The sequence below is a fragment of the Oncorhynchus tshawytscha genome, linkage group LG04, assembly GCF_018296145.1.
Source record: "Oncorhynchus tshawytscha isolate Ot180627B linkage group LG04, Otsh_v2.0, whole genome shotgun sequence".
Classification (NCBI taxonomy): domain Eukaryota; kingdom Metazoa; phylum Chordata; class Actinopteri; order Salmoniformes; family Salmonidae; genus Oncorhynchus; species Oncorhynchus tshawytscha.
In genome coordinates this window covers 5,853,879-5,875,717 of record NC_056432.1, presented here as the reverse complement: position 1 = coordinate 5,875,717, position 21,839 = coordinate 5,853,879, and the positions used below count along the sequence as shown (strand labels likewise).

Here is a 21,839-nt window from a genome sequence, read left to right as displayed (position 1 = left end):
TGGTCATTAATACTTATGAACCGTTGTGCTCTGTGGTGATCTGTTAGAGTAAAGACTAGATGGTCATTAATACTTATGAACCGTTGTGCTCTGTGGTGATCTGTTAGAGTAAAGACTAGATGGTCATTAATACTTATGAACCGTTGTGCTCTGTGGTGATCTGTTAGAGTAAAGACTAGATGGTCATTAATACTTATGAACCGTTGTGCTCTGTGGTGATCTGTTCAAGTAAAGACTAGATGGTCATTAATACTTATGAACCGTTGTGCTCTGTGGTGATCTGTTCAAGTAAAGACTAGATGGTCATTAATACTTATGAACCGTTGTACTCTGTGGTGATCTGTTCAAGTAAAGACTAGATGGTCATTAATACTTATGAACCGTTGTGCTCTGTGGTGATCTGTTCAAGTAAAGACTAGATGGTCATTAATACTTATGAACCGTTGTGCTCTGTGGTGATCTGTTCAAGTAAAGACTAGATGGTCATTAATACTTATGAACCGTTGTGCTCTGTGGTGATCTGTTCAAGTAAAGACTAGATGGTCATTAATACTTATGAACCGTTGTGCTCTGTGGTGATCTGTTAGAGTAAAGACTAGATGGTCATTAATACTTATGAACCTGTGCTCTGTGGTGATCTGTTAGAGTAAAGACTAGATGGTCATTAATACTTATGAACCGTTGTGCTCTGTGGTGATCTGTTCAAGTAAAGACTAGATGGTCATTAATACTTATGAACCGTTGTGCTCTGTGGTGATCTGTTCAAGTAAAGACTAGATGGTCATTAATACTTATGAACCGTTGTGCTCTGTGGTGATCTGTTCAAGTAAAGACTAGATGGTCATTAATACTTATGAACCGTTGTGCTCTGTGGTGATCTGTTCAAGTAAAGACTAGATGGTCATTAATACTTATGAACCGTTGTGCTCTGTGGTGATCTGTTAGAGTAAAGACTAGATGGTCATTAATACTTATGAACTGTTGTGCTCTGTGGTGATCTGTTCAAGTAAAGACTAGATGGTCATTAATACTTATGAACCGTTGTACTCTGTGGTGATCTGTTCAAGTAAAGACTAGATGGTCATTAATACTTATGAACCGTTGTACTCTGTGGTGATCTGTTCAAGTAAAGACTAGATGGTCATTAATACTTATGAACCGTTGTGCTCTGTGGTGATCTGTTCAAGTAAAGACTAGATGGTCATTTATACTTATGAACCGTTGTGCTCTGTGGTGATCTGTTAGAGTAAAGACTAGATGGTCATTAATACTTATGAACTGTTGTGCTCTGTGGTGATCTGTTCAAGTAAAGACTAGATGGTCATTAATACTTATGAACCGTTGTACTCTGTGGTGATCTGTTCAAGTAAAGACTAGATGGTTTATGTCTCTCCTTTAAATGTCAGTCTGGTTGTCAGAAATGCAACGTAGCGACGCTTTCCACTGGCTAGACTCTTAAGCTTTCTTGATTGACACGCCACGACCAGTATTGACATCAAATCATTAAAATCTAATTTTACTCGTAAACAACAGGTGTAGTAGACTAACAATGAAATGCTTACTTTAATGAGCCCTTCGCATACAATGGGGGAACGTGGGAAAATCCCAAATGTTTGTGGTTCCTAATCTGTTTACGGTAATTGGTGTCTCATTCCAAACTACAGTATGTGGGATTGGCCTTAATCAAATCGGAGCAGCAGCTGAGCACGAGTCTGGTTCCACAATTGTTAGCCAATTTATGTTCATTGTCATAAACCAGCACAATCAGATCTGGGATCAGGCTCGGTGAGTGGACGCAAGACACACCTGAAGGCATGGAATTCACCTCGCTGTCATGGAAACGCTGTCATGGAAACGCTGTCATGGAAATGCTGTCATGGAAACGCCAAGTAATGACATCTTACAAATGTATTCCTGGTACCAGGTACAGATAGGTGTCACGGCAGATTTCCTCCTCTTCGTCCGAAGAGGAGTAAGGATCGGACCAAGATGCTGGGACAGGGACGGGTCAGGGACAGGGACGGGTCAGGGACAGGGCTGGGTGAGGGACAGGGACAGGTCAGGGACAGGGACGGGTCAGGGACAGGGCTGGGTCAGGGACAGGGCTGGGTCAGGGACAGGGACGGGTCAGGGATAGGGACGGGTCAGGGACAGGGCTGGGTCAGGGACAGGGACGGGTCAGGGACAGGGAGGGTCAGGGACAGGGCTGGGTCAGGGACAGGGACAGGGACGGTTCATGGACAGGGACAGGTCAGGGATAGGGACGGGTCAGGGACAGGGCTGGGTCAGGGACAGGGACGGGTCAGGGACAGGGACGGGTCAGGGACAGGGCTGGGTCAGGGACAGGGCTGGGTCAGGGACAGGGACGGGTCAGGGAGGGACGGGTCAGGGACAGGGCTGGGTCAGGGACAGGGCTGGGTCAGGGACAGGGACAGGTCAGGGACAGGGACGGGTCAGGGACAGGGCTGGGTCAGGGACAGGGACAGGGACGGTTCATGGACAGGGACAGGTCAGGGATAGGGACGGGTCAGGGACAGGGCTGGGTCAGGGACAGGGACGGGTCAGGGACAGGGACGGGTCAGGGACAGGGCTGTGTCAGGGACAGGGCTGGGTCAGGGACAGGGACGGTTCAGGGACAGGGACCCCCCTCCGCACCACTCCCCCTCCGCACCACTCCCCCCCCATCCGCACCACTCCCCCCCCCCATCCTCACCCCTCCCCCCCCGCCTCCGCACCACTCCCCCCCCATCCGCACCACTCCCCCCCCCCTCCGCACCACTCCCCTCTCTTTACTGCAGGACAGCAGTCGGCAAAGCGGGATTCCTGTGTTGTTGTGTTGCCGGCGTACAGCCCACACTCTCCCCACTGAGCAGTAGACTGTGTCACATGACATTCAGATGGTTACTACCAATATTCAAAGTTATTTCTGGTGTAGGAGGCTGCTATCCTTCTCTAACTCTAAATAAATTTAAGTGGGATGGAACAAATTGGCCACGTTAGCTACCGCGTGATACAGCTGCCTGGTGGGAAGCAACTGCTGCTCGGCGGGAAGCAACTGCTGCTCGGTGGGAAGCAACTGATACTCGGTGGGAAGCAACTGCTGCTCGGTGGGAAGCAACTGATACTCGGTGGGAAGCAACTGCTGCTCGGTGGGAAGCAACTGATACTCGGTGGGAAGCAACTGCTGCTTGGTGGGAAGCAACTGATACTCGGTGGGAAGCAACTGCTGCTCGGTGGGAAGCAACAGCTGCTCGGTGGGAAGCAACTGATACTCGGTGGGAAGCAACTGCTGCTCGGTGGGAAGCAACTGATACTCGGTGGGAAGCAACTGCTGCTTGGTGGGAAGCAACTGCTGCTTGGTGGGAAGCAACTGATACTCGTGGGAAGCAACTGATACTCGGTGGGAAGCAACTGCTGCTTGGTGGGAAGCAACTGCTGCTTGGTGGGAAGCAACTGATACTCGGTGGGAAGCAACTGCTGCTCGGTGGGAAGCAACTGCTGCTCGGTGGGAAGCAACTGATACTCGGTTGGAAGCAACTGCTGCTCGGTGGGAAGCAACTGATACTCGGTGGGAAGCAACTGCTGCTTGGTGGGAAGCAACTGATACTCGGTGGGAAGCAACTGCTGCTCGGTGGGAAGCAACTGCTGCTCGGTGGGAAGCAACTGCTGCTCGGTGGGAAGCAACTGATACTCGGTTGGAAGCAACTGCTGCTCGGTGGGAAGCAACTGATACTCGGTGGGAAGCAACTGCTGCTTGGTGGGAAGCAACTGATACTCGGTGGGAAGCAACTGCTGCTCGGTGGGAAGCAACTGCTGCTCGGTGGGAAGCAACTGCTGCTCGGTGGAAGCAACTGATACTCGGTGGGAAGCAACTGCTGCTCGGTGGGAAGCAACTGCTGCTCGGTGGGAAGCAACTGATACTCGGTGGGAAGCAACTGATACTCGGTGGGAAGCAACTGCTGCTCGGTGGGAAGCAACTGATACTCTGTGGGAAGCAACTGATACTCGGTGGGAAGCAACCTCTGCTCGGTGGGAAGCAACTGATACTCGGTGGGAAGCAACTGCTGCTCGGTGGGAAGCAACTGCTGCTCGGTGGGAAGCAACTGCTGCTTGGTGGGAAGCAACTGATACTCGGTGGGAAGCGACTCAGGTTGGCGACCATCTGGATACAACAACGTTGTACTGATCTTTATCACCGGCTTGTCCTTCTGTAGCTAACTGGCATTCCACAGTAACGCCCAGATAGTGACCAATACTACGAGTTAATTCTCCCTTCGCCCATTCAAACAAACAGCACTTTCTTTTACAAGTTTTAACTAGACATGCTGCTGTTGTTGCTGACGAGCCACACTCGACTCTTAGCTGCGCAATATGCGTCATCCATAGCCTCTCCCGTCACAAAGGAAAGCGATGAAAAGCGGAGTGGTCGGGAACGCTTGGGGCGATGTGAACGTGACTTGGGAGGCGGATAAAAAGTTCAGGCATTCCCAAATTTGTATGTAAATCACCATTGGCGAATGTGGGGCGATGACCAATCCAATCGAGTGGTTCCCAAAACTCCCATGAAGAACTGCAACCCATGGCTGGAGAGTTGCTTTTAGCAAAGATGGCTGACAAAAATATTAGGATGGAAGCAAATGTAAGTAATTATATTCTTCAAAAAGAATCATGCAAAAACATTTACAGTTAAGAGGAATATGTTAGTTAACAAACAAAAATCTCCATTTAGCAAGTCTTGATTTTTATTATATTATTTTTTTAAAAGTATTATTTACCTGTAAATAAATGTATAAAACAGAGAATGGATTCAACAATTTATCCCATTTAATAACCAGACATTCATACAAACTTGCAAGTTACTGCTGAACAGTGTGCATTATACGGGCAGTCGTGTCTGTTCTGTAGTGAGATCAGCTATGCGGGTATAGGATGGCTGTGATGAGTCACAGTGCCTATTGCCTGATTCTAGGCCAGATGACGTTTTTGGATTGATTTATAAGTTATGATTTTATTTCTGTTAATAAGCATTTCGTTGTTTTCAAAAAGTGCTACTGTATCAGCTTGACCTATTTCTACCATTCCAGTGTTTAATTGCTATATTGTAATTACTTCGCCACCATAGCCTATTTATTGCCTTACCTCCCTTATTTGACCTTATTTGCACTCACTGTATATAGACTTTGTTTTCTTTTTGTTCTACTGTATTATTGACTGTATGTTTGTTTACTCCATGTGTAACTCTGTGTTGTTGTACGTGTCAAACTGCTCTGCTTTATCTTGACCTGGTCGCAGTTGTAAATGAGAACTTGTTCTCAACTAGCCTACCTGGTTAAATATAGGTGAAATATATATATTTTTTAAATTCCCTCTGTGGACTCCGCTAATTATTAAACTCTCGAGGCCCAATGAGATGGTAACTTTGCATTAGACCTCTGTATTTCACACATATGGTCTTTGCACTTTGTCTTCCTGCTCTTTTCGTGTCCAGTCTTTTCCATTTCCTCCTGCAACCCCCCAAAAAAAAAAAAAACATAATTATTGTAATCTGTCTCAGTCTAAAGGAAATATCCTCCAGTTGGATTTGGAATCAGATCAATACATCTGTTCATATGATGAATTAGTAGGCCTATTGTAGTCACTCCAACATTCCATTAGGTCTGTAGAGCCAAACATAAAAACTAACAAAACACATCCATGGGTGTCTTTCTTGAATAAAATAATTAATAATATAAACTATTTTAATAATATACACTATTTTAATAATATAAACTATTATATATTTAATTCAAAATACACATTTTCATCACACATTTTGGGGTGTTGGTGACTGGTGACAGTTGTAATGACTGTGGTGACAGTTGTAATGACTGTGGTGACAGTTGTGGCAGGATATGTTTTTTTGTTTGTTATGTCCTTGTATTCATAAAGCATCAGACAGGTTTCAGATTTCGTTGGTGGTTCTCAGTCTCTCGCCCCTCAAAAAAACAAACAGCCTTTACGAAATAAAGAAAGTTATTTAATGTAGGCCACAGACATGGCCGGCTCTAGCCTTTTGCAGGCCCTAAAGCGTGAATTGGTTACCCCCCCTTTGACAGCACAGAGAAACATTTACATTTTAAAAATGAATTTCCTGCAATTGTACCGTGGGCCGGAGATACATTTTTAGCAATTGTATGACACATTTCCTGCAATTCTACCCATTTTGCCATGGTGTGGAATCAAATTAAATATTGTTTGTCACATGCTATATAAACAACAGGTGTGGATTAACAGTGAAATGCAGACAGGCCCTTTCACAACAATGCAGACATACAGAAAATATAAACGTTTCGATTTTTTTCTTCAGTTTTAAAGCAAAATTCCAGCAATTCTGAACATTGTGCCATGACTTACAGTATGCCGTGTTCATGATATCTGAGTGACTAACAAAATCAATAGGGGCCCCCTGGAGGTTGGGAACGTGCCCTGCATGCCTGGTCGGTGTTCGGCCATGATTACTACAACTTTGGCTAGAATAATTGGCTAGACTAATTTACAAACCCTATAAATTGTAGCTGACATGGCTAATTGAGTGACTGTCAGTGACTGACATAACAAGATAAAACAATTTGCTGATACTTGTTGAGACCCAGACTGTTCCCTCATGGGCTGGGGACCTAAGTGACTGCTTACGTCGCAAATGCCTGGAACCGGCCCTGGCCACATATAATTGTCCAGTATAATCACCACTAACAAATACTTGTGAATATAGACCCACTAAACTTAGCCACATCTGGTTTGACCGGACGCATGCGCGCTTGCAATAAGGATCGTTATAGTGGGAGTGTGCTTTGTGTGTCCTACAGGGAGGTTTTATGAAATGGGATAATGTATTGACTCAACAGGAAACAGACTTCGGTTTAGAGTAGTACATCGTCAGAGGACATGAACAAAACACTAGTCGGTGATATAAACGCAGAGAGGCTACTTCATTGTGCTGTAGAAGTTTTGACATGTTTCCGGCAGTGCGGCTCGTTTTCAGCATACCCTCTTCTGTTTATGTGCTAGAATAAGAAGAAGTGTGATTTCGTTTGATACATTTGCCTTGCGGGCTACAAAGGACACTGTTGAATTTGACAATGAAGGAGAAAACACCTGGTCGCGCTAAAAGCCGCTGGACTTCAACAGCAGCAACAGCTGGATTAGTTCTGCTGAGTTTGTTTGCATGGTCTTGTCACGCAGAAGAAGCGTCTTGTCACGGAGCTTACGACTTGTACTTTGTTCTAGATAGGTAAGTAGAATTTATTTGCAACATTGAATCAATGAAGTACCTGTTACGTTCAGCGATTGAAACAATGACAATGTAGCTACAATGTAAGAATGTAACAACAACAGTGTCAAATGTAGCTACAATGTAACAATGTAACAATGTAACAACAACAGTGTCAACAGTGTCAAATGTAGCTACAATGTAACAACAACAGTGTCAAATGTAGCTACAATGTAACAATGTAACAATGTAACAACAACAGTGTCAAATGTAGCTACAATGTAACAACAACAACAACAGTGTCAAATGTAGCTACAATGTAACAACAACAGTGTCAAATGTAGCTTCACTGTAACAATGTAACAACAACAGTGTCAAATGTAGCTACACTGTAACAATTTAACAACAACAGTGTCAAATGTAGCTACACTGTAACAATGTAACAACAACAGTGTCAAATGTAGCTACAATGTAACAATGTAACAACAACAGTGTCAAATGTAGCTACACTGTAACAATTTAACAACAACAGTCTCAAATGTAGCTACACTGTAACAATGTAACAACAACAGTGTCAAATGTAGCTACAATGTAACAACAACAACAACAGTGTCAAATGTAGCTACAATGTAACAACAACAGTGTCAAATGTAGCTTCACTGTAACAATGTAACAACAACAGTGTCAAATGTAGCTACACTGTAACAATTTAACAACAACAGTCTCAAATGTAGCTACAATGTAACAGCATTGAAGCAGTGTCACATTTAGCCTAGAAATGTACACAGTCACATTGGGTGTTCTTATGGTTCAAATCACTCATGCTCTTGGTCCGGTTCAGCAGATGAAAGGTTCAGTTGGTTCGTTCCCGGTTTAGAATGCCGGTGTAAATATTAGTTAACATGCAGACCAGACCCATACATATTTGGCCCCCTAAAGTTATCTGAGAAAAAAAAAATACAAAATTATATTTTTTTGTGGTTGTTGTCATTTTTGTTCTTGAACACAGAACACTGTAAAACCATCAGGAAACGAGTCGACTCATATACAGAGGCGTATGATTGTATCCCAATGTACTCAAGGTTTGACATGATTCTGTTGTTCTCAAAATTCTACATCTGTTTGGGATTCTTGCGGTAAATTTGCAGTGTACAAAAAAACAATCTCACCAAGTCTGAATGTAACTGGGGACCCCTGCCATAGGCCTACTGGGAGTTCTGTTTAGATCTGCTAACCATGATACATTGTAAAGATAACATGAAGCAACTGAGACAAAGCTTTTGTGCTCTTAAACCTCACCCTCACTTTAACCCCAATCCTTTGTCTGCCGCAACCACTTGTAACATAAGGAGAGCTCTTTCCTGTTGAGAGAAAAAACGTTTATACAAAAGTTGAAGTTCGGTGATGCCATACTGTCTCAGGAAGCAAACGGACTTGATACAACACATGTTTTTACTTAAAAACATGTTGGACTTCATTATTCTTCTCTCTCAACTTGGCTCAATGCCGTATTTCTGCAAGCCTGCTGCATCTCTGCACCTCCCTCCAGTTTCAAACCCTCTGTCAACTACTCCACCCTGTTCTCAATTATAAAAATGACAGGATGATGTAGAGATTGTAGCCTACCGTTGAAATAATTGATAAACTAAAAGGGATTTTTGAGAACTGCATGGGCCCAAATGCAGTATTCCTACCCTCTGACTTATTCCACATCTTGTTGTGTTACAGCCTGAATTCAAAATGGATTGAATATTTTTTTCCTCACTCATCTACACACAATATCCAATAATGACAAAGTAAAATCAACGTGTTTTAGACATTTTTGTAAATTTATGGAAAATTATATACAGAAATGTCACATTTACATAAGTATTCACACACCTGAGTCAGTCACCTTTGGGAGTGAGAGTGATTACAGCTGTGAGTCTTTCTGGGTAAGCCTCTGAGAGTGATTACAGCTGTGAGTCTTTCTGGGTAAGTCTCTAAGAGTGATTACAGTTGTGAGTCTTTCTGGGTAAGCCTCTGAGAGTGATTACAGCTGTGAGTCTTTCTGGGTAAGCCTCTAAGAGTGATTACAGCTGTGAGTCTTTCTGGGTAAGTCTCTAAGAGTGATTACAGCTGTGAGTCTTTCTGGGTAAGCCTCTAAGAGTGATTACAGCTGCGAGTCTTTCTGGGTAAGCCTCTAAGAGTGATTACAGCTGTGAGTCTTTCTGGGTAAGCCTCTAAGAGTGATTACAGCTGTGAGTCTTTCTGGGTAAGCTCTCTAAGAGTGATTACAGCTGTGAGTCTTTCTGGGTAAGCCTCTAAGAGTGATTACAGCTGCGAGTCTTTCTGGGTAAGCCTCTAAGAGTGATTACAGCTGTGAGTCTTTCTGGGTAAGCCTCTAAGAGTGATTACAGCTGCGAGTCTTTCTGGGTAAGCCTCTAAGAGTGATTACAGCTGTGAGTCTTTCTGGGTAAGTCTCTAAGAGTGATTACAGCTGTGAGTCTTTCTTGGTAAGTCTCTAAGAGTGATTACAGCTGTGAGTCTTTCTGGGTAAGCCTCTGATAGTGATTACAGCTGTGAGTCTTTCTGCCTCTGAGAGCTTTGTACACATTGATTGTACAATATTTACACATTATTATTATTTTTAAATCTTCAATATCTGTCAAGTTGGTTGTTGATCATTGCTAGACAACCATTTTCAGGTCTTACTATAGATTGAAGTCAAAACTGTAACTAGGCCACTCAGGAACATTCAATGTCATCTTGGTAAGCAACTCCAGTGTAGATTTGACTTTGCATTTTTAGGTTGTCATGCTGAACGGTGGATTTGTGTCCCAGTGTCTTATGGAAAGGAGACTGAACCAGGTTTTCCTTTAGGATTTTGCTTAGCTCTATTCCGTTTATTTTTATCCTAAAAAACTCCCTAGTCCTTGTCGATGACAAGCATACCGATAACATGATGCAGCCACCACCAAAGTTCCCTCAAATGTTTTTCGCCATTGAGCAAATTGCAGGTCTGCTGAGTGCAAACTTGAACATTGTGAAAATTCTGTGCAACTTCCAGCTCGTGTTTACTGTGAACACTGAGGGTCTACCTGCTTTACTGTGAACACTGAGGCTGTACCTGCTTTACTGTGAACACTGAGGCTGTACCTGCTTTACTGTGAACACTGAGGCTCTACCTGCTTTACTGTGAACACTGAGGCTCTACCTGCTTTACTGTGAACACTGAGGCTGTACCTGCTTTACTGTGAACACTGAGGCTGTACCTGCTTTACTGTGAACACTGAGGCTCTACCTGCTTTACTGTGAACACTCAGGCTGTACCTGCTTTACTGTGAACACTGAGGCTGTACCTGCTTTACTGTGAACACTGAGGCTCTACCTGCTTTACTGTGAACACGGAGGCTGTACCTGCTTTACTGTGAACACTGAGGCTGTACCTGCTTTACTGTGAACACTGAGGCTGTACCTGCTTTACTGTGAACACTGAGGCTGTACCTGCTTTACTGTGAACACTGAGGCTGTACCTGCTTTACTGTGAACACTGAGGCTGTACCTGCTTTACTGTGAACACTGAGGCTGTACCTGCTTTACTGTGAACACTGAGGCTGTACCTGCTTTACTGTGAACACTGAGGCTGTACCTGCTTTACTGTGAACACTGAGGCTCTACCTGCTTTACTGTGAACACTGAGGCTGTACCTGCTTTACTGTGAACACTGAGGCTGTACCTGCTTTACTGTGAACACTGAGGCTGTACCTGCTTTACTGTGAACACTGAGGCTGTACCTGCTTTACTGTGAACACTGAGGCTGTACCTGCTTTACTGTGAACACTGAGGCTGTACCTGCTTTACTGTGAACACTGAGGCTCTACCTGCTTTACTGTGAACACTGAGGCTCTACCTGCTTTACTGTGAACACTGAGGCTGTACCTGCTTTACTGTGAACACTGAGGCTGTACCTGCTTTACTGTGAACACTGAGGCTGTACCTGCTTTACTGTGAACACTGAGGCTGTACCCACTTTAAGTTACAGTTTTACTTTGAACACTGAGGCTGTAGCTGCTTTACTGTGAACACTGAGGCTGTACCTGCTTTACTGTGAACACTGAGGCTGTACCTGCTTTACTGTGAACACTGAGGCTGTACCTGCTTTACTGTGAACACTGAGGCTGTACCTGCTTTACTGTGAACACTGAGGCTGTACCTGCTTTACTTTGAACACTGAGGCTGTACCTGCTTTACTGTGAACACTGAGGCTGTACCTGCTTTACTGTGAACACTGAGGCTCTACCTGCTTTACTGTGAACACTGAGGCTGTACCTGCTTTACTGTGAACACTGAGGCTGTACCTGCTTTACTGTGAACACTGAGGCTCTACCTGCTTTACTGTGAACACTGAGGCTGTACCTGCTTTACTGTGAACACTGAGGCTGTACCTGCTTTACTGTGAACACTGAGGCTGTACCTGCTTTACTGTGAACACTGAGGCTGTACCTGCTTTACTGTGAACACTGAGGCTGTACCTGCTTTACTGTGAACACTGAGGCTGTACCTGCTTTACTGTGAACACTGAGGCTGTACCTGCTTTACTGTGAACACTGAGGCTGTACCTGCTTTACTGTGAACACTGAGGCTGTACCTGCTTTACTGTGAACACTGAGGCTGTACCTGCTTTACTGTGAACACTGAGGCTGTACCTGCTTTACTGTGAACACTGAGGCTGTACCTGCTTTACTGTGAACACTGAGGCTGTACCTGCTTTACTGTGAACACTGAGGCTGTACCTGCTTTACTGTGAACACTGAGGCTGTACCTGCTTTACTGTGAACACTGAGGCTGTACCTGCTTTACTGTGAACACTGAGGCTGTACCTGCTTTAAGTTACAGGTTTACTGTGAACACTGAGGCTCTACCTGCTTTACTGTGAACACTGAGGCTGTACCTGCTTTAAGTTACAGTTTTACTGTGAACACTGAGGCTGTACCCACTTTAAGTTACAGTTTTACTGTGAACACTGAGGCTGTAACTGCTTTAAGTTACAGTTTTACTGTGAACACTGAGGCTGTAGCTGCTTTAAGTTACAGTTTTACTGTGAACACTGAGGCTGTACCTGCTTTACTGTGAACACTGAGGCTGTACCTGCTTTACTGTGAACACTGAGGCTGTACCTGCTTTACTGTGAACACTGAGGCTGTACCCACTTTAAGTTACAGTTTTACTGTGAACACTGAGGCTGTACCTGCTTTACTGTGAACACTGAGGCTGTACCTGCTTTACTGTGAACACTGAGGCTGTACCTGCTTTACTGTGAACACTGAGGCTGTACCTGCTTTACTGTGAACACTGAGGCTGTACCTGCTTTACTGTGAACACTGAGGCTGTACCTGCTTTACTGTGAACACTGAGGCTGTACCTGCTTTACTGTGAACACTGAGGCTGTACCTGCTTTACTGTGAACACTGAGGCTGTACCTGCTTTAAGTTACAGGTTTACTGTGAACACTGAGGCTCTACCTGCTTTACTGTGAACACTGAGGCTGTAGCTGCTTTAAGGTACAGTTTTACTGTGAACACTGAGGCTGTACCTGCTTTAAGTTACAGTTTTACTGTGAACACTGAGGCTGTACCTGCTTTAAGTTACAGTTTTACCATGAACACTGAGGCTGTACCTACTTTAAGTTACAGCTATAACAGTTGCCAAGTAGGCTACTGTGGCTACTTGATCATAATGTAGGCCTACCATCAGAAACTATGGAGAAAATGCATCCCATAACATTTTAACATGGCGAAATAGCTGTTCTATCATTCAGACTATAGTAGCAGCCAATGTGTGGTGTTCAATGTAGGCCTATATTAGGCCTCACTCCCCCCTGTCTGAGATATCTACTGCAGCCATCATCCTCCACATTCAACATCCGTTTTGTCTCATCCTCCACATACAACATCCGTTTTGTCAGTCACATTCTGTTAAAAGTCCCCAAAGCACACACATCTCTGGGTCGCTCGTCTTTTCAGTTCGCTGCAGCTAGCGACTGGAACGAGCTGCAACAAACACTCAAACTGGACAGTTTTATCTCAATCTCTTCATTCAAAGACTCAATCATGGACACTCTTACTGACAGTTGTGGTTGCTTTGCGTGATGTATTGTCGACTCTACCTTCTTGCCCTTTGTGCTGTTGTCTGGGCCCAATAATGTTTGTACCATGTTTCATGCTGCTACCATGTTTTGTTGCTACCATGTTGTGTTGCTACCATGTTGTTGTCATGTTGTGTTGCTGCCATGTTTTGTGCTGCTACCATGTTGTGTTGCTACCATGTTGATGTTATGTTGTGTTGCTACCATGTTGTTGTTGTGTTGCTACCATGCTTTGTTGTCATGTGTTGCTGTCATGTTGTTGTCATGTTGTGTTACTACCATGTTGTTGTCATGTTGTGTTGCTACCATGTTGTTGTCATGTTGTGTTGCTACCATGTTGTTGTCATGTTGTGTTGCTACCATGTTGTTGTCATGTTGTGTTGCTACCATGTTGTTGTCATGTTGTGTTGCTACCATGTTGTTGTCATGTTGTGTTGCTACCATGTTGTTGTTATGTTGTGTTGCTACCATGCTGTGTTGTCATGTGTTGCTGTCATGTTGTTGTCATGTTGTGTTACTACCATGTTGTTGTCATGTTGTGTTGCCTCCATGCTGTGTTGTCATGTGTTGCTGTCATGTTGTTGTCATGTTGTGTTACTACCATGTTGTTGTCATGTTGTGTTGCTACCATGTTGTTGTCATGTTGTGTTGCTACCATGTTGTTGTCATGTTGTGTTGCCTCCATGCTGTGTTGTCATGTGTTGCTGCCATGCTATGTTGTTCTCTTTAGGTCTCTCTTTATGTAGTGTTGTGGTGTCTTTAGGTCTCTGTTTATGTAGTGTTGTGGTGTCTTTAGGTCTCTCTTTATGTAGTGTTGTGGTGTCTTTAGGTCTCTCTTTATGTAGTGTTGTGGTGTCTTTAGGTCTCTCTTTATGTCCGATTTTACTATTATATATATTTATTTTTAATACCAGCCCCCGTCCCCCCGCAGGAGGCCTTTTTGTCTTCAGGTTGGCCGTCATTGTAAATACGAATTTGTTATTAACTGACTTTCCTAGTTAAATAAAGGTTAAAATAATAAAAATATATATATATATATTCCATGACACTTTTGATAAAATCTTGACTTGACATTAACCTGTTTATCCACCTGTCCTTCAGACAAGGTGACTGAACATGTTGTTGTGTTGTTTGATGCAAGAAACCACTACAAACCACTACAAAATAAAATGCATTATTATTCCCGTACCATTACTACAGAGAATCAGAATTATTATCCTCTGCCTAATGGCTACTTAAGTTATTCAAACCTGTTTCAAAATACAACACTGCCCCTTTAAGACAAAAAAACAAGCTCTTTACCTCACTTGCTTTTCAAAGATGGCTAGAAATTTAGACATTTTGTGCTCTTGTAAGAAGCAATCACTCCCCCATTGCTGACTACAAAATAACGGGGCTAATAACTCACTAACAAGCAAAGGATATGAACAAAATGTACACACGTGGCTACATGCAGCTCTTGCTTTGATCTCAAAACATGCACATCTCCTCACGACCGCTCATGCTGTAAACACAGTCCAGTTCAAAGTGAAGGACACAGATCCATATATGGCAATGGTCTATTTGCATATAGGCCTACTGTAGCTCTGATTGGTTATGCAGCATATGTCTGTGGAGAGTATGGGCTGAGTCGTGTCAATGCAATAGAATCCTACTCCGATGCGTTCTGCCAACAACAACATTTCTTGCATAATTTGTTTTGTTTCGGTATGTTGTGTTGAAAGTGGCTAATATTCGATCACAATTGCCACAGTAAAGGGAAACGTTGATAGTGTTAACAGGGAAAAACTGAATTTCAATCTCGTGCTTCTCTCCGTGGGTTGACGTTTTTCTGCACAGTCTCGGGGATACTGCCCACTCCGCACACTTCTAAAATAGAACATTGGCCGCCACCATGCTTGAAAATATGAATGAGTGGTACTCTGTAGCTCTGATTGGTTATGCATCAGTGATGTGTTTGTATTTGCTCCAAACATACAAACATAACTCTTTGTATTCAGGACATAAAGTTGATTTCTTTGCTACATTTTCTGCATATTAAGTACCTTGTTGCAAACAGGATGCATGTTTTGGGATATTTTCATTCTGTTCAGGCTTCCTTCTTTTCACTCTGTCATTTAGGTTAGTATTGTGTAGTAACTACAATGTTGTTGATCCATCCTCCGTTTTCTCCTATCACAGCTATTAAACTCTGTAACTGTTTTAAAGTCATCATTGGCGTGGTGGTCATGGTGAAATCCCTGAGCGGTTTCCTTCCTCTCCGGCAACTGAGTTAGGAAGGACACCAGTATCTTTGGAGAGACTGGTTGTATTCATTAACACCATCCAAAGCGTTAGTAATAACTTCACCATGTTCAAAGGGATATTCAATATCTGCTTTCATTTTTATTTAACCATCTACCAATCAGTGACCTTCTTTGCAAGGCATTGGAAAACCTCCCTGGTCTTTGTGTTTGAAATTCACTGCTTGACTGAGGGACCTTGCAGATAATTGTATTTATTTAACTAGGCAAGTCAGTTAAGAACAAATTCATATTTTCAATGATGGCCTAGGAATAGTGCCTGTTCAGGGGCAGAACAACAGATTTGTACTTTGTCAGCTCGGGGATTTGAACTTGCAACCTTCCGGTTACTAGTCCAACGCTCTAACCACTAGGCTACCCTTCCGCCTCTACTCTCTAACCACTAGGCTACCCTGCCGCCTCTACTCTCTAACCACTAGTCTACCCTGCCGCCTCTACACTCTAACCACTAGTCTACCCTGCCGCCTCTACACTCTAACCACTAGTCTACCCTGCCACCTCTACACTCTAACCACTAGTCTACCCTGCCACCTCTACACTCTAACCACTAGTCTACCCTGCCTCCTCTACACTCTAACCATTAGGCTACCTGCCGCCTCTACACTCTAACCACTAGGCTACCCTGCCTCCTCTACACTCTAACCACTAGGCTACCCCGCCACCTCTACACTCTAACCACTAGGCTACCCCGCCACCTCTACACTCTAACCACTAGGCTAGCCCGCCACCTCTACACTCTAACCACTAGGCTACCCTGCCTCCTCTACACTCTAACCACTAGGCTACCCTGCAACCTCTACACTCTAACCACTAGGCTACCCTGCCTCCTCTACACTCTAACCACTAGGCTACCTGCCTCCTCTACACTCTAACCACTAGGCTACCCTGCCTCCTCTACACTCTAACCACTAAGCTACCCTGCCAACTCTACACTCTAACCACTAGGCTACCTGCCACCTCTACACTCTAACCACTATGCTACCCCGCCACCTCTACACTCTAACCACTAGGCTACCTGCCACCTCTACACTCTAACCACTAGGCTACCCTGCCACCTCTACACTCTAACCACTCGGCTACCTGCCACCTCTACACTCTAACCACTAGGCTACCTGCTGCCTCTACACTCTAACCACTAGGCTACCTGCCTCCTCTACACTCTAACCACTAAGCTACCCTGCCACCTCTACACTCTAACCACTAGGCTACACTGCCACCTCTACACTCTAACCACTAGGTTACCTGCCGCCTCTACACTTTAACCACTAGTCTACCCTGCCACCTCTACACTCTAACCACTAGGCTACCCTGCCACCTCTACACTCTAACCACGAGGCTACCTGCCACCTCTACACTCTAACCACTAGGCTACCCTGCCTCCTCTACACTCTAACCACTAGGCTACGTGCCGCCTCTACACTCTAACCACTAGGCTACCCTGCCACCTCTACACTCTAACCACTAGGCTACCCTGCCACCTCTACACTCTAACCACTAGGCTACCTGCCTCCTCTACACTCTAACCACTAGGCTACCCTGCCACCTCTACACTCTAACCACTAGGCTACCCTGCCACCTCTACACTCTAACCACTAGGCTAACCTGCCACCTCTACACTCTAACCACTAGGCTACCTCCCACTTCTACACTCTAACCACTAGGCTACCCTGCCACCTCTACACTCTAACCACTAGGCTACCCTGCCACCTCTACACTCTAACCACTAGGCTAACCTGCCACCTCTACACTCTAACCACTAGGCTACCTCCCACTTCTACACTCTAACCACTAGGCTACCCTGCCTCCTCTACACTCTAACCACTAGGCTACCCTGCCTCCTCTACACTCTAACCACTAGGCTACCCTGCCTCCTCTACACTCTAACCACTAGGCTACCTGCCGCCTCTACACTCTAACCACTAGGCTACCTCCAACCTCTACACTCTAACCACTAGGCTACCCTGCCTCCTCTACACTCTAACCACTAGGCTACCCTGCTGCCCCTACACTCTAACCACTAGGCTACCTGCCGCCTCTACACTCTAACCACTAGGCTACCTGCCGCCTCTACACTCTAACCACTAGGCTACCTGCCACCTCTACACTCTAACCACTAGGCTACCTGCCACCTCTACACTCTAACCACTAGGCTACCTGCCTCCTCTACACTCTAACCACTAGGCTACCCTGCCTCCTCTACACTCTAACCACTAGGCTACCCTGCCACCTCTACACTCTATCCACTAGGCTACCCTGCCACCTCTACACTCTAACCACTAGGCTACCCTGCCACCTCTACACTCTAACCACTAGGCTACCTGCCTCCTCTACACTCTAACCACTAGGCTACCCTGCCTCCTCTACACTCTAACCACTAGGCTACCTGCCACCTCTACACTCTAACCACTAGGCTACCCTGCTGCCCCTACACTCTATCCACTAGGCTACCTGCCACCTCTACACTCTAACCACTAGGCTACCCTGCCACCTCTGCACTCTAACCACTAGGCTACCTGCCACCTCTACACTCTAACCACTAGGCTACCCTGCCTCCTCTACACTCTAACCACTAGGCTACCCTGCTGCCCCTACACTCTAACCACTAGGCTACCTGCCGCCTCTACACTCTAACCACTAGGCTACCTGCCACCTCTACACTCTAACCACTAGGCTACCCTGCCTCCTCTACACTCTAACCACTAGGCTACCCTGCCGCCCCAGAGACTGTGTAGGATACAGAGATGAGGTAGTCATTAAAAAATCATGTTCAACACTGTTATTGAAAGAAAAAACAAATACATTCAAAAGCTTTATTTGAAAACAGCTTCATATTTTGTAAAGGCACAATATTTCAGTAATCACCTCTACCTTTAACACGTACAATGTACTGTTCTTGAGTTCCATGCAACTTATTTTGTGACTTGTTATTACGCAACGTTTTACTCCTGAATGTATTTAGGCTTGCCATAACAAAGGTGTTGAATACTTATTGACTCAAGACATTTCAGCTTTTAATTTTTTTATTCATTTGTTTACGTTTCTAAAAACATAATTCCACTTTGACATTATGGGGCCAGTGACACGAAATCCATTTCAAATTCAGGCTGTAACAGAACAAAAAGTCAAGGGGTGTGAGTACCCTGAAGGCACTGTATATACAGTACTTAGGCTTACTAGTTAACATTAGATCGTCACGAGCCAACCGCATGTTGCAGCGAAAGTTCAGTCAGTCCCAACACCTTAGCCATTACACCAAGAGGTCCGAAGCTCTTGAGAAGGTCAGTACTGTAGTTTAGGTGTTGTAACAAGGACCATTACAAATGTAACGTATTCACAACGTATCAAGGACCATTACAAATGTAACGTATTCACAACGTAACAAGGACCATTACAAATGTAACGTATTCACAACGTATCAAGGACCATTACAAATGTAACGTATTCACAACGTATCAAGGACCATTACAAATGTAACATATTCACAACGTTAATCATCCTGAGTAGTTAGTAGTTGCAGTATTGTCAAAGTGCTGTGGAACTTTGCCTCAGCCTTAGCCCCCCCCCACACACACACACACAGATACACACTCTTCGCCAGATGGAAACATTGACCTTGTCTTGGAGATGGGGGGGGAGGAGGAGGAGAGAAACTGTGTGAAAGATGGCGACCCTAATGGTGAATCTCTCATGTTTTAATGTTCTCTGCACATACATTGAATTGTAATTATTAGTTTAATTACTACGACGTCGTTATCATCAAGGGCAAATTGAACACACTGCCTGTGTTCACATTGCTCACTTTGACTGATAGAGGGTACGGTGTGCCAAGGCCTGAGGCGTGTGTGGCAAGCACACTCCCAACGTGTCTACCCGCTCTGGACTGGCACATGATGTATCTGGATGATAACAATGATAATAAAAACTATCAGTCATCATATCAGTTATTAACCCAAAAAAATGTTTATTTCATAAAAACTAGGTGGTATTGGCATAGTAGCAAGGACATTACCAGGAAGTACACCAAAGTAGGTAGACCAGGAAGTAAACCAATGAAGTGAACCAAGGTAGTAGACTGGGGAAGTAAACCAATGAAGTGAACCAAGGTAGTAGACCAGGGGTTTAGACCAGGGAAGTAGACCAGGGGTTTAGACCAGGGAAGTAGACCAGGGGTTGAGACCAGGGAAGTAGACCAGTGGTTGAGAGCAGGGAAGTAGACCAGGGGTTGAGACCAGGGAAGTAGACCAGGGAAGTAGACCAGGGGTTGAGACCAGGGAAGTAGACCAGGGGTTTAGACCAGGGAAGTAGACCAGGGGTTGAGACCAGGGAAGTAGACCAGTGGTTGAGAGCAGGGAAGTAGACCAGGGGTTGAGACCAGGAAGTAGACCAGGGAAGTAGACCAGGGGTTGAGACCAGGGAAGTAGACCAGGGAAGTAGACCAGGGAAGTAGACTAGGGAAGTAGACCAGGGAAGTAGACCAGGGAGGTAGACCAGGGAAGTAGACCAGGGAAGTAGACCAGGGAAGTAGACAAGGGAAGTAGACCAGGGGTTGAGACCAGGGAAGTAGACCAGGGAAGTAGACCAGGGGTTGAGACCAGGGAGGTAGACCAGGGAAGTAGACCAGGGAAGTAGACCAGGGGTTTAGACCAGGGAAGTAGACCAGGGAAGTAGACCAGGGAAGTAGACTAGGGAAGTAGACCAGGGGTTTAGACCAGGGAAGTAGACCAGGGAAGTAGACCAGGGGTTTAGACCAGGGAAGTAGACCAGGTAAGTAGACCAGGGGTTTAGACCAGGGAAGTAGACCAGGGAAGTAGACCAGGAAAGTAGACCAGGGAAGTAGACCAGGGGTTTTGACCAGGGAAGTAGACTAGGGAAGTAGACCAGGGAAGTAGACCAGGGAAGTAGACCAGGGAAGTAGACTAGGGAAGTAGAACAGGGGTTTAGACCAGGGAAGTAGACCAGGGAAGTAGACCAGGGGTTGAGACCAGGGAGGTAGACCAGGGAAGTAGACCAGGGGTTTAGACCAGGGAAGAAGACCAGGGAAGTAGACCAGGGACGTAGACAAGGGAAGTAGACCAGGGAGGTAGACCAGTGAAGTAGACCAGGGAAGTAGACCAGGGGTTGAGACCAGGGAGGTAGACCAGGGAAGTAGACCAGGGAAGTAGACCAGGGGTTGAGACCAGGGAGGTAGACCAGGGAAGTAGACCAGGGGTTTAGACCAGGGAAGAAGACCAGGGAAGTAGACCAGGGAGGTAGACAAGGGAAGTAGACCAGGGAGGTAGACCAGTGAAGTAGACCAGGGAAGTAGACCAGGGGTTGAGACCAGGGAGGTAGACCAGTGAAGTAGACCAGGGAAGTAGACCAGGGAAGTAGACCAGGGGTTGAGACCAGGGAGGTAGACCAGGGAAGTAGACCAGGGAAGTAGACCAGGGAAGTAGACCAGGGAGGTAGACAAGGGAAGTAGACCAGGGAGGTAGACCAGGGAAGTAGACCATGGAGGTAGACCAGGGAAGTAGACCAGGGAAGTAGACCAAATCAAATCAAATCAAATCAAATCAAATTTTATTTGTCACATACACATGGTTAGCAGATGTTAATGCGAGTGTAGCGAAATGCTTGTGCTTCTAGTTCCGACAATGCAGTAATAATGAGCAAGTAATCTAACTAACAATGACCAAAAAAAAACTACTGTCTTATACACAGTGTAAGGGGATAAAGAATATGTACATAAGGATATATGAATGAGTGATGGTACAGAGCAGCATAGGCAAGATACAGTAGATGATATCGAGTACAGTATATACATATGAGATAAGTATGTAAACCAAGTGGCATAGTTAAAGTGGCTAGTGATACATGTATTACATAAGGATGCAGTCGATGATATAGAGTACAGTATCAACGTATGCATATGAGATGAACAATGTAGGGTAAGTAACATTATATAAGGTAGCATTGTTTAAAGTGGCTAGTGATATATTTACATAATTTCCCATCAATTCCCATGATTAAAGTGGCTGGAGTAGAGTCAGTGTCATTGACAGTGTGTTGGCAGTAGACCAGGGAAGTAGACCAGGGGTTGAGACCTGGGGGTACACCAGGGAAGTAGACCAGGGAAGTAGACCAGGGAGGTAGACCAGGGAGGTAGACCAGGGAAGTAGAC

The 21,839-nt window shown here is 45.0% G+C and overlaps 1 protein-coding gene across 1 annotated transcript in view; it reads left to right on the top strand.

The window, feature by feature from the left end:
• The first annotated feature begins 6,799 nt into the window (after positions 1-6,799).
• Positions 6,800-21,839, top strand: part of LOC112233908 (anthrax toxin receptor 2) — a 151,493-nt gene continuing 136,453 nt past the window's right edge. Inside the window, exon 1 of the mRNA XM_042320248.1 lies at positions 6,800-7,270. Coding sequence (XP_042176182.1) covers positions 7,119-7,270 — 152 coding nt within the window. The 5' untranslated portion in view covers positions 6,800-7,118. The remainder of the gene's footprint in view (positions 7,271-21,839) is intronic.